General features: G+C 62.6%; 1 protein-coding gene across 1 annotated transcript in view; it reads right to left on the bottom strand.

The window, feature by feature from the left end:
- Positions 1-5,063: 5,063 nt before the first annotated feature.
- The window catches only part of MYO10 (myosin X), a 195,514-nt gene continuing 187,655 nt past the window's right edge, over positions 5,064-12,922 (bottom strand). The window contains 6 exon segments of the mRNA XM_038535440.1: positions 5,064-6,469; positions 7,488-7,679; positions 9,449-9,901; positions 10,182-10,302; positions 11,249-11,385; positions 12,186-12,393. Of these exon segments, the coding sequence (XP_038391368.1) occupies positions 6,368-6,469; positions 7,488-7,679; positions 9,449-9,901; positions 10,182-10,302; positions 11,249-11,385; positions 12,186-12,393 (1,213 nt within the window). The 3' untranslated portion in view covers positions 5,064-6,367.

The following is a 12,922-nucleotide window of genomic DNA, read 5'->3' as shown; positions in this document are numbered from 1 at the left end:
AGGCCCCGGAGGCCAGGGCACGGCCCGCACGGCGGCAGCCCCAGCGGGGTCACCGAGCCGAGGCAGCCGGCGGCGCCCACGGTTCAGGGCCGGAGCGGGCAGGCCGGGGACTGGCGGCAGAGCCCGCGGCTGCAGGCCTCGCTGTGGACCCCGGGCAGGTCCACACCAGGGCTCAGCTAAAAGACGCTTCTGGGCGCCGATGCCGACGCAGACAGGGTGGGAGCAGGCCGACGAGGGGTGGCGGCCTCGTCCCCGGGCACCGGGGTGCCGGCCCGGGGGGACGAGCGGGTCTGGAAGTCCCGGGGCGCAGCCGGCAGGAGCGGCCACGGCTCAGATGCCCGGACCGACGACGCCTCACAGCTGCCGAGTGGGCTCTGGGGGATCCTCTGCCGGACCCGAGGCAGGTCCCCACACACGCAGGAAACCAGCCACGGGGACCATACACTCTGGGGACAGAGGCCCCTAAGGGACACAGACCCGGGGGAGCCCACGGGATACAGTGGAAGATGTGAGGAACGCTGCTCCTTGGATTTTCACAAGGAGGTAAGGAGTTGGGGGACTGGGAGGGATCGTGATGTGAAGTTTAAAAGAGGGGACTTGGGGCGCCCGGGGGCTCAGCGGTTTGGCGCCTGCCTTGGGCTCAGGGTGTGACCCCGGGGTCCCGGAATCGAGTCCCACATCGGGCTCCCCGCAGGGAGCCTGCTTCTCCCTCTGCCTGTGTCTCTGCCTCTCTCTGCATCTCTCAGGAATAAATAAATAACATCTTCTTAGAAATAATAAAAAATAAAAGGAGAGGACTTTTGAGATAGTGGCCTTAGGCCCCGGAAGGCCACCAGAGGGGGGTCACACCTGCAAAGCCTCTTTTGCCCTACAAGGCGACACAGGCCCAGGGCCCAGGATGTGCACAGCCTTCACCCCACGGGCTCCCAGGTGGCTCCCAGGTGGCTCCCAGGTGCCAGACGGCAGCGGGGGCGGCGGGTCCCCACGTGCTGCGGGTCCACCGGGGACACAGGACGCAGGGCCGCCGGAGCCGTCTGTCCCTCCTCCTCCCGGAGGGCTGCCCTGAGTATCCACCGCGTTCAGACACATTCCGCTTTAGAGTGACAACAACAAACACAAAACGACGTCTGCTCCCACAGAGATCACCTTTTTCAGTTTTTTTTAGAGATTTTATTTTGTGTTAGTGATTGATGGACGGCCGGGAGCAGGGGAGCAGGGGAAGGCGGAGGGAGAGACGATCGCAGCCGCGCGGAGCGTGGAGCCCACCGGGGAGAGCAGGACCTGAGCCAGAATCAAGCGCAGACGCGTAACCGCGAGCCGCAGGTGCCCCCGGTGCCCCCGCTGACGGCGACCTACAAGCCAGGCTCTGCTCAGCGCCGCTCAGGACAAGTGACGGTGGAGGCGGCTGTGCCGTGTATGCTGGGGGGAGGCCTTTCTGGACCGGACCGTGAGCCTGAGCCGCGGTGACGAGGGCTTCTCCTCCTCCTCCTCCCCCTCCCCCTCCCCCTCCGTGCAGACCCCAAGGGAGGCCTGGGTTCGCGGCTGCGCTTCCCGCGGGGTCCCTGTGGTGCCAGCTCCATGGAAATTCACTGCTAGAAAGTTCCCGAGCCTGCGGCCTGTGGCCAGCAGGTGGGACTTGCTCTTTCTCGTGAACCGGCGGGTTCTAGTTTAGACGTCGGTGTCCTCGGAGTCCAGCCTCCCGCAGGAGAGGCCCGAGCGAGCGCAGCCCCGCGTCTCTAGTGCGTCCTAGGCCTGCCCCCCCCCCCCCCCCCCCCCCGCCCAGCCTGTTTTCCGCTGCGAGAGCGATGCTTAGAGTCCGAGGCTTTGCAGGCCCACCCGCCCCTTAGCGGGACCCAGCGTGGGGACCCTCCTGAGCTGGCCCGGGCGCTGCAGTGGCCTCCAGGTTTTCTCTTAGGTGCTCCGTGTTTCCGGGTCTTCACGCTGTGCGCGGTGGCTGCTGCCGGACGGGGCTGTGGCCGGTGCTCAGGGCATCTGCCCGCTGGCGACCCGCGGCCTCGGCTTCTGGCTCTGCAGGAAGGTGGCCCAGGAGCGGCGCTGACCTAGCGCTGGCCACGGCCACCGACAGCGGCTCGTGCCCTCGCCCGAGGGGCCGTTGTGAGTCGGTGGCAGCCGGCGGGGCCCCTCGCAGGCTGGGGGCTGGAGCGGCCTGCAGGCTCCCCCCGGGTCTGGGGCACAGCCGGGCCCCTGGGGCGCTCCTCTGCCTGCGGCTCCCGGCCTCCGAGGCGGTGGCTCTGCGGTCCCCAGAGGTGCCGGGGCCTCCCGCGCCTGACTAAGCCTGGGGAGCCGCGGCAGCCCGGGCCCCACCGTCGGACCCCACCTCCGGGGGACGGTGTCCGAGGAATCCGCAGGTCGGCGAGGGCACCACAGGGACCCCTGGCCCCGAGGACCCACGTCCCTCCCCGCCCGTTCCTCAAGTCCAGCCAAGCCGGGGACGCAGAGCTGTGACCGGGACCCCCTCCTGAGCCGTAAGTGCCGCCGGCCTGGGACTGCCCCTGCCCCCCGCCCGGTTCCCCTTCGCGGCGACGGTCCCCACGACCGTCCAAGGAGGACGGGGAGCCCGTGTCGCAGGCAGAGGAACGAGCTGGGCTTGCGGAGCCACCGCAACAGGCTCACGGACACCCGGGCGGGTTTGCACGACTAGTTCCCGGCCCAGGCCCCGGGGACACTCGGGGGGGCTGGGGCGGGGGCGCCGCTTGCAGAGGGCTGGGGCCGGTGCTCCGGAGGCGCCCGCATCTCGCATCTCGAGGCCGAGACGGACCGACGGTCCCGGTCCGGGGACGGTGCCGGCGCCCACCGCCCCCCGTGGCCCCCGACGTGGCCCCGCCGGTGGCGCAGGCTGCTGGGGTCCTTCGGCTCCAGAGGCACGTGTCGCAGAGAAAGAGCGCGCAGGGCTGTGGCCTGTGGCCGGGCTCGCCAGCTGCGCCGCCGCGGCCCCCGCCCCCAGCGCCTATGCGGGGCCCAGGCCCGGGGCCCCACCGCTCACCGCGCCCCCAGCCAGGCCCCAAGCCGCGCGACACCGTCCTGGTCCCTTTGGAACCCCGCGGAGCCGGGGCGCGGCCTCCCGACCCAGACAGTTCAGTGAAGAAGTCGACGGGGCCGCTCGGGGTTGGGCAGGTCGCTGCGGCCACCTCGCCCGGGTGCAGACGCCTGCTCGGTTCCCTCAGCGGCATCGAAGGCACCCACGGGCCCACGGACTCTTGGACTCTCGGACGGACTCGCGGACTCATGGAGCCTCGGACCCACGGACTCTCGGACGGACTGACGGACCCACGGACTCCCGGACGGCCGCCGTCCGAGCCCCAGAGCGGCCGCAGGCCCTGGGCTCCCCGCGTGTCCCGCGGGCGTCGGGCGCCCCCTGCAGCCCAGCCCCCGCCCCGCAGACGCTCCCGGGGGAGCCGCTCCACCTGCAGGGCCCGGCCGCGCCGCGACCCCAGGGCGACCTCCCTCCTGCACAGGCCCTCGCGGGGCACCGGCGCGCCCGCCACTGGGAAGCCCTTCACGGCTGCGGCCTCCCGGGGGCCACCGGGGGCTTCGCGTCGGCCTGGCGGGAGCGCGGACACCCGGCGGGAGGCGCCGACCCACAGGGGTGCGGGCGGGGAGCGCGGGGGGGCGGGGCCCGCACGGCCTCTGACCTGCGCCCCACCTGCGGCTCAGCACCGTCCCCCCCCCCCACCCCGTGCACGCGGCGCTTCTGTCCCCCCCGCCCAGGGAGATCCGCGCCCCGGCCACACCGCGAGAGCAGCTCCAGGCCCCTGCTCCGGCCGGAGATGCAGGAGGCGGGGGTCCTGGCGCCGGCGGCGGGAGGGCGGGGTCTGCCCCGGCGCGGCCTTGGGTCCGGGACGGAGGGAGGGACGGAGGGAGGGACGGAGGGAAGGACGGAGGGAGGGACGGAGGGAGGGACGGAGGGAGGGACGGAGGGAAGGACGGAGGGAAGGACGGAGGGAAGGACGGGGGAGGGACGGAGGGAGGGACGGAGGGAGGGACGGAGGGAAGGACGGGGGAGGGACGGAGGGAGGGACGGAGGGAAGGACGGAGGGAAGGACGGGGGAGGGACGGAGGGAGGGACGGAGGGAGGGACGGAGGGAAGGACGGGGGAGGGACGGAGGGAGGGACGGAGGGAGGGACGGAGGGAAGGACGGGGGAGGGACGGAGGGAGGGACGGAGGGAAGGACGGGGGAGGGACGGAGGGAGGGACGGAGGGACGGGTGGCGCGGGGCCAGTCCGCGCGGACAGAGGGCAGTGGGGGCTGTGGTCCCTGTGGAACAGGTGGACGCAGAGCCCTGAGGACAAGGGACAGCGGAGACGGTGGCTCGGCTTGCGACTTGCGGCCAGTGCGCCGGGTGGGCACGTGGTCTCCTCTCGGCGCCCGCTGCGCCCCCTCTGACCCGGTTATTTCTACATGAAACCTTCGAACAGGGCGTAAGCCTCGGCTGAAGGCCCAGGTGTGCAGACCCACGCCGGGGCCCGCCGCGCCGCGGAGACGCTGTGCGTGCGCCTCTCGGCCTCCAAGCGGGTCGCAGGCCTCCGCCAGCTGGGCCCTGGGCTGCAGCTCGCCTTCCTGCTCGCCTCACCTGCGGCCACACCCGGTCGGCGGCACCTGCCTTCAGGGACCTTCCGACCCGAGGGGCAGGGGTGCGTGGGCCTCAGTGGGGCGACCGTCCAGGGCTGCGGGGACCAGCTGCGACCCCTGCCCGAGCCCAGCGGGCTCTTCGGTCCGTCCACACCGCCGACCTGGGTATCCTCCACGGGGAGCACGGGGCAGGCACGCGTAGGGCCCGACTCCACAAGGAGACATTTTGGGGGTGAGACCATGTGACCTGAACACAGCAAGGCCTTCGTTCCGGATTCCACGGGATCCTGTCACCTTCTCCGTCCCTGGCGTCCTGCTGTGTGTCTGAACGAGCAGTTGAGGTGTCTGCGCGCCTGAGACCCGCTGGTCAGCTTAGGGAACACGCAGCGTAGACGCATTAAAACCAAACCGACCACAAAACCCAAACCCCACGAGGTGTTCGAATCACCCCGATCAAGAAAACACACTGCACGACGGCTGAGATCCTTTATTGTCAGACTGTGCTGGAGCCAGCGAACAAGGACTTCTCATGGCGATCCCGGAGAGATAAGGCAATTGTTTTTTCTTTGTGGGCAGGACTTAGTTGGCCTGAGTCTTTACAACTTTTCCATATAAAAATAAAAGTCCAAGACCAGATTATTTTTCTTCTGGTCATAAACGCCGATTTATTTACAGGCACTGCGTCAGATTACCATCATAACCTTGGGATAAAATGTATTTTCTTAAAGTCTCAGGCATTCATACGGTCAGGGTTGAGATTTGCTCGCGCGTTACATGCCTGGCGAAGGCAGCTTTCCCCACCCGACCCAGCACGGCTACGTGGTCATTAGCCACCTGGAGCGACACAAACTGACCTTCAAAGAAACGGTTTTTAACTTAAATCTTTTAGGAACTAAAGCTTCCAAAATGACTTCCAATGGTTCTAAAGACGGCGTTGGAGTCAGAGTGGTTATAAATACAATTCCTTGCGTGGGCCACCTGTCTGTCCACAATACAGCAGACACAGGGCACAGACCTTGCTACATGTAAAACAAAACAGGGTCAACTGTGGTTCCCGAAGTACAGCAAAGACAGGGAAAGCCAGGACTCTGGTCTGTTAATAAACCCCCTCACAAAGTCACAACCAAAGAGCAAAACTCTCAACTATTAAAATATACAGACAGACTGTTTACACCATTGCACATCCTCTTCCCTTTGCTTTTAATGCTCATGAGACGATTAAAGTGATGAGTTTGAACACATGCATGCGGGGCAAGCACACAGACGTGAAAGAGGAAACAGAGAAAAAAGTTAATATATGTCCACGAGGAAGGCTGCCAGCAGCGCTCCAACTAAACTGTCCTGTCCCCTTGTGCTCCCTCTGTTCCCCCCCTCGCCGCCCCCTCACCTTCCTCAAAGCGGGGAAATCGGGTGGGAGGTTAGTGCAGAATCGAGGGGTCGACACCCCCCTCCCAGGCTACGTGTCCCCTGAGTCATCCGGGGGTGCTTCCCTTCAGTAGCACAGCTAAGGCACTTCTGGCTGCTTTGGCGGCAGCGGGGGTGGGGGGGGGTCCTCTCTATTTTAAGGCATGTGTCATCTAAGAGTAGTAAAGCTTTCGAAACTGGGCTGTTAAGGTTGACAGCTTAATACGGGATCATGGAAACGGACGGGGCGGAAGGACCCTCGGAGACCCCTGCCCGGGCAAGGGGCTTCCAGGTGCCCCGGCTCTGAGGCAGCGGTGGCGGCGGCCAGGAGCGGCGCATCCAGACACGAAGACACGGCGGCTGAGGCGGCCTTCACCTGGAGCTGCCCTGGCTGCTCACGGAGCGCGACGTGCTGTAGCGTTTCTTCACGATCATGCTGATATAGGCTTTCATGAGCTTGGCCACGTCCACCACCTGCCCGGGGAAGCAGAGTCAGCACGCGGTCGGAGTCCCCGCCAGGGCCCCGTGCCAGGGCCACCTGCCTGCCCGAGTCCAGGACCGAGAGCTTGGCGGCCCTCACCTGTTGCTCCAAGCGTGGCTTTTCTGAATACAGTGTGCACGCCCGGTGGCTCTTGCACCCGACCGAGGGCTCCAGCCTATCGCGGGCGCTGCCATCACCAGCCCCACTTAATACTGGCTGGTGCACACGGGGTCCCCACCGTCCACACGCCGGGGGCAGCTGCTCCTGGGACGCCGGCGCTGCCCCTCCCTGGGGCCTGCACCCCTGCCCCTTCAGGGACCCTGCCTTCCATGTCCCTCCTCCCTCCTGACCTCACCCCACGTCTGTTGGCAAAGTCACGGTCATTCCGTCAGGCACAACCAAAGACCCCCAGGGTGGCTCCCTCGTGTCGCCGGGTGCCTACCGAGTCTGGCAGCTGGCGCCTGGGACCCTCCGGTCAAGGCCCGGACGCCTGCCTGTCACTGCTCAGCCCGCCAGCCTCACCCCTCCTGCATAGTGGCCGCGGCCCTACTCCGTGATGACAGCAGCATCCACCTGTGCCTGCCAGCAGCTCCCTGAGTGGAGTCCCTCAATTGGCTTCCTAATGGGCCATCACGAGGACACCCTACACCTCCAGAGGCTGTGATTCCGTGAGCCAGAGTCAGCAGCGCCCAGGGTGGCTGCCCCTATTCCTGCCAGCTGGCGCCCTCACTGGCACAAGGCTGTCTCGCCCCACTGCACACATCTTCCACGTGTGCCTCGGTTCCCTTCCTCCAACGAGTGAGACCCGCTGGTAAAGGAGAATCAGGCTTCTTGGCCCCAAGAGTAGAGAAGACCCTTGGGGTGATCCCGCTTGGGCCTCGGGAGGCTCAGCGGGGAGGGACCGCCGTGCTGAGCTTTCACGTGTGTTAAAGCAGAACAGGTGCCCAGAAACGGGGCATCGCTCCGGTCCCTTGTCAGGGCCACAGGGGGTTCCCTCGGGTCGCTCCTTACCTCACTGGTTTCAAAGAGCAGCTCCCTCTCGTCGACCACGATCTTGTACGTGTTTGCCAGCGGCGCCCCGAAAGACAGGATGTGCTCGTACTGGAAGACCTCTAACGGCCTGCCCTCCCCACGCTTGTACACGGAGACTGCGTCGGCGCTGACGCCCAGCCAGAGGTCCTGGGGGAAGCCGCCTTCCCTGCACTGGGGACGAGCGGGACACCAGGGGCAGCAAGAAGCAGAGAACAGGGAGGCGGAGTCAGGCCCTCTGTGCGGAAGGCCAGGCACACCCACGTGTGTCCTGTGCCGGGGACGGATAGAGGGCGTGGGCTCCCTCCCGGGATGTGCTGGCGGGTTTCTGACTAGGTTTCCCTAACGCCCAAGGTGGGTCGACCAGCAGGTGACTCCTAACATCGCACCTGTGGAGACCTTCCTCTACCCATCATCCAGGGAGCTCCCAGAGATGCCGGGCTAGGGAGGGTGACCACGGCTCCCCAGCAAACCCGGCAGCCCGAGCCCACGTCCCCTCCCTAGCTCGGCCTCCGATCCTTTCCAAACACAAAAATGTAGGTAGGATCAGAGGAAAATCCTCCAAATCCCTCCATGCTGAGCCGTTTGGCTCCTTGACAAGAGGCCGTGGAGACCTCCCTCGAGCAGAGGGGAGAGGAAAGTCCCTGGAGGAGCGACAGGCTTCCCTGTGTGGATTGGTGTTGGAAAGGAAACAAGGCCCCGACGTGGGGAGGAGCACCCCGTACGGCGGCAGGGACAGGGGCAGGGACACCACACAGGACGTGTTGCACAAAGCGTCTCATTTATACCTCAAAACAAACCACACTGAACCCGCCAAGCAACCAGTGTCCGATGAGAAGCCACGACGGGGTCTCGGGATACGTGATCATCAGTGGTTAGGTTTCTACAGAGGCTCAGCTAAAAGCCATCGGAACCGAACATGCTGAAGGGGATTGTGCTAAGACAGCCGGAAGCTCCTCTGGCCGGGCCGGCAAGCCTACCCGTCAAGGGACAGGGAATCATAGTTTAGGTTTTGGGGGCCACGTGGTCCCTGTCCCGTCTACTCAATGCTGCCGTTCTTGTGTGAAAGCAGCCAGAGGAAGGAAGGAAGGAAGGCCGCCGCGTTCCAGCAAGTCGTCCTGGTGAAGGCGGCAGGGGTCGGGGCGCACGCTGCCAGGCCTCCATCTAGAGGCAGGAGTGCTGGAGGACCTGCTGTCAGTAAAGGGGCTGCTTAACACCCGGGGAGGAGTCATCACAGCAGGTCCTGCTCGTGGCCAAATCCCGTTTGTGACACAAATCCTTCCTCGGACAGAGATTCACGGGGACAACCAAATGTAAACTCCAGGTACAGTGGACCCGTGAACACCCTGGGGCCGAACTCCGTGGGTCCCTTACGTGCGGGTTGGTCTTTTTTTTAGAAATACAGTAGAGGCTGTATTTCCTCTTCCTTGGGACTCTCAGTATTTTCTCTTCTCCAGCTTTACAGTAAGCACGGAACACGCAACAGGCTAAATGGGTCGCTGGCAGGGCGGTGCAGGCCTAAGTCACCCCGCAGGCAGTCGCGGCCGACTCGCAGATTTCCAGCCCTCACAGTGTTCAAGGGTCAACGGTATCCAGAGTCACTGATTTCATGTACATGGCTCAAAAATATTTTTTTAGATTTTAAAAGCTGATTTTCACCAGCACTTTCTGATTGGGTCTACCTGTTGCTTCCAAAGAAGGAAGTTACCGTGAGCCCTGAACTTTCCGTGCACTCCTGATACCATGAAATCCTCCACTGCGGGGGAGGAAAACTGGGTGGGGGGGGGGGGGCTCTGACCACAGGGGCAAGAGCACCTAGGCCCCGCCTTGCTCCCTGCCCTGGGCCGCCCTCCCACCCCCAGCCCTACACCCTGGGCCGCCCCCCCGCGCACATGCGCAGTCAGCCCAGTGCACCGGAGGAGCGAGGGGCGGTTGGTCCTCACCTCCACGTCGAAGAGCGTTGACCCGTAGCCCGGCCACTCCTTGATCAAGGCCATGTACTTGGCCATGGCCTGCTCCTGGCCCACCCCCTGCAGCTTCTTCCATTTATCCACGATGCTGGCCCGGGCCGAGGACACCTCCTCCTTAATCCACATGTCCAGCATCTGCTCCTCCTCTACCTTCTGCCGGACGACGGAGCCCGTGCGGAAGCTCCGCCTCAGCGTCCCCTCCAGGAAGCTCGTCCGCCTCTTCTCCAGCCGCTCACAGGGGGTGAAGGTCTTGGTGGCCTGGCTGATGCGGGCCTTGAGCCTCTGCAGGGAGTAAACGTCCTCGAGGGGCGGCAGCGAGGCGTGCGGCGAGTAGTCGCCCTGCAGGTACTGCAGCCGCAGGGCCGCCAGGACCTGGAGGTTCTCCTCGGGGGCCGGGTAGTGGCCGCGGATGACGGCCTCATGTGCCTGAATGGGGTAGGCCGCAGGGTCAGGGCGCACTCGCCCCAGCCCCACTTGCTGTGCCCTCACCCCCTTCACCTGACTTCACCTCCCCGCAGCACAGAGAGCATCTGGCACACGTGTTACCCCCCAATCTCTTCCCCAACCCCCGCTAGGGCAGTTCTGGGTGCAGCCGCCCCCTGCATGCGCGCCCCACTCCTCGGCACCAACCACCAACTCAGGAGGCCTATGAGCGCATTTGTCCCTGCTCCCCTGCCGAGGAATCCGTTTGGAAAGCTCCTCCTACCTGTTCAAACATAAAGGCAAATTCCACGCTATCTTTTGGCACGTTGTCCGTGTCCAGGAAGCAGTAAAGCTTGAAGTAGAACTTCCAGGGCAGGTCCCCCACCTCCGATGTGGCCGCCAGCCTAAGACGGAAGGCAAGAGGGGCTCAGAAAGCAGGAGGAGGGATGGCCCTTCGGTGCCACGAGGCGCTGACCCCGGGGGCTCGCTCCAAGGACGCAGTCTGTGCGAGCCCAGGTCCCGGGGCTGCGGGTGCAGAGCAAGGTGCAGCTGGCTACCAGAGTTCCTCACTAGGGCACTTGGCCAGAATGAAAGTCATGCTTCCACTCTGGCCCCACTTTAAGGCAACACACAGGCCCCCTCAGGTAAACTGTGCTGACCGCGTATTTGCAAAGTGCGCAGCCAGAGGGGCCCGGCGAAGCGCGTGCGGAGTCCCTCCAAGTAGAACAAACGGGCTCCGTCCTCCTTCCCTCTACTAGCCCTCAAATAAATACTTACAAAAATTGACACGATCGGTATGGAGGCTGCGCTCACGTGGAACAGAAATATCTTTCGTGTTCTTAGGGGAACTTAGGGGAACGTCCTGGATCATGTATTACAGGTCCGAGAGCTATAAACTGCAGCTTGAAGAGGGTATGAGTTTGCTTGTGGCTAGCCCTGTTTCGAAGCCAATGACACGTAAGCAGCCTGGAACCAGGAGATTCCAAGACACTGTGTACAACGGGGACCTCGGAATGGGGGTGGGGAAGCACAATGGGGCGCTAGAGCCTATTTGAGACCGTGGCTTTACTTAGGAATCAAGAAAAGCAGCAGGGAGCAATGACAAATTAACAGGAACTCAGGACGTCTGGGGGGCACGGTCAGGCAGGGGCCTGGGGTCCTGGGATTGAGCCCCACATGGGGCTCCCTGCCATGTTCTCTGTCTCTCAAATAAATAAAATCTTTTTTCTTTTTTTTTTTTTTAAAGGAACTCAAATGCCTACTGAAGCTAAAACAGATGGCAAATTCAGATCCTCAACTCTTGCTCTTAACTTATTTTATCTGCTGACACTTTAGGGAGAAGGAACTTACTTTTCAAACTTTGCTAACACATCGGCTACGATGGTTCTGCTTTCGATGGCTTTATCGACGCTCCCATTGTACTCAAACAAGGAGAACATGTTCCTGCTGTCCTCCATGGCGAGGCCTCTGATCAGCTTCTCCACCACCTGCAAGACACCCCGAGGCCTTGAGCTTCCAGCACGCTGTCCTGGGTGCCTTCACCAGACCCCAAGGGCTGCGGGCACAGCGCACAACGCCCCCTTGAACTGTGTGGCCACCTAGAACCTCAAAGGGGCTGTTTCTTCAGTGTTCTCGAGAAATCAGATTTCTCTGGTCTTTGTGAAAAAGAACACAGAGCGTCTTGCCCACCGGAGGAGAGACAGATGCCGGGCAAATTTCTTGCAAACCCACACCAGTCGGAAAAGTGCACAGAAACTGCAGCCCTGTCTTTCATCCTGGTACATTCATCCACTTCCAAGAAACAATGGCTTCAACCAATGTTTCCTCTTTTCGCACTGGAAGCTTTTCTGGGTTTTAGTCCTTCTTTTACCCAATTTGTTTTATAATGCTAAACGTAGGTTTAAAAAAAAAAAAAAAAGGAAATGTGTACCTCCAGCCCATCCTTCTAGATATTTGTATGGCAATCAGAGGCCCCTTAACACGGAGATGCTTACAGCAAACCTGTGTCGTGCACGTGAGCTCCACAAGGCCGCTCCTCACATCAGCAGGATTAGGTCTCCGATGTTTCAGCGCCAGCTTTATTTTTGTGCCTCGACTCATCTTTGATACATATCTTTACCTCTTTGTACCTGAGTTTGGTTGTGGGTCACACCTCGTTTACCGAGTGGCTGCACTACGCAGCCCAGAGCTGCCCGGTCGCCATCCGACCACGCGCCACCTCCGGGACTTACAGGCTCTGGCAGTTAGGTACCAGACGGCACCAGCAACGCAGGGGCTCGTCCCTCACCTCGCCGGCTGTTGTGTGGGAGTTGATGGTGATCTTGCACGAGCCTCCACCATGGCAGTACACCGTGGACGTCATCTCCTGCCTGTGGATCAGGGCTTCTATTTCATCTCGGGAAGGCACAAACTCTCTGCATTTGGTTTTCTTGAGCGATTCATAAATGAAGAGGGAGTATTTTTCCATCTCAGTTCCTGGAAACTGTTCCCGTATCCTAGGAGACAAACACTTCACTGTTAATTGCTAGACTGTGGCTGGCTGGCGTCTGGGAGCTGGGCTGCTTCAGGCAGCTGCCAGCCTCAGCTGCCCAGGCCCCCTGTGGCGCGGAGCAAACACCACTCACTCTCCAGTGGGCCTGACCCTCCTGTGCAGGTTTTGTTTAAAAGCAAAAAAAAAAATTCCCAAAGAGCCAGTGCCATAACAGGGAGCAGCTCTTGATGCCAGCTAGCTCCCCGCCGCAGTGCTGCTGGGAGTCACGTCTCATTCCGTCGGACGAAAACAGTTTTTCCATAGTTCACCAGAGTCTGAATCACAGTGTTTCTACCCGTTTTGGTCTGAATCAAAATACCCAGGCGTCCCCCCAGTCCACTCATACAGGCAGCGGTAACTACGTGTACTCAACATCATCAACATCAGGACACCACACTGACAGGGGCCCAGTGCCAGTGCCAGCCTTGCATGTGGCTCGGCGTGGGGACGAGGACGCCTCCCCTGTGTAACCCGTGCCAGGGACCCACCAGCCT

This window comes from Canis lupus, chromosome 4 (assembly GCF_011100685.1).
Source record: "Canis lupus familiaris isolate Mischka breed German Shepherd chromosome 4, alternate assembly UU_Cfam_GSD_1.0, whole genome shotgun sequence".
In the NCBI taxonomy this organism is placed as follows: Eukaryota; Metazoa; Chordata; class Mammalia; order Carnivora; family Canidae; genus Canis; species Canis lupus.
This window is presented reverse-complemented; position numbering and strand designations above follow the sequence as displayed.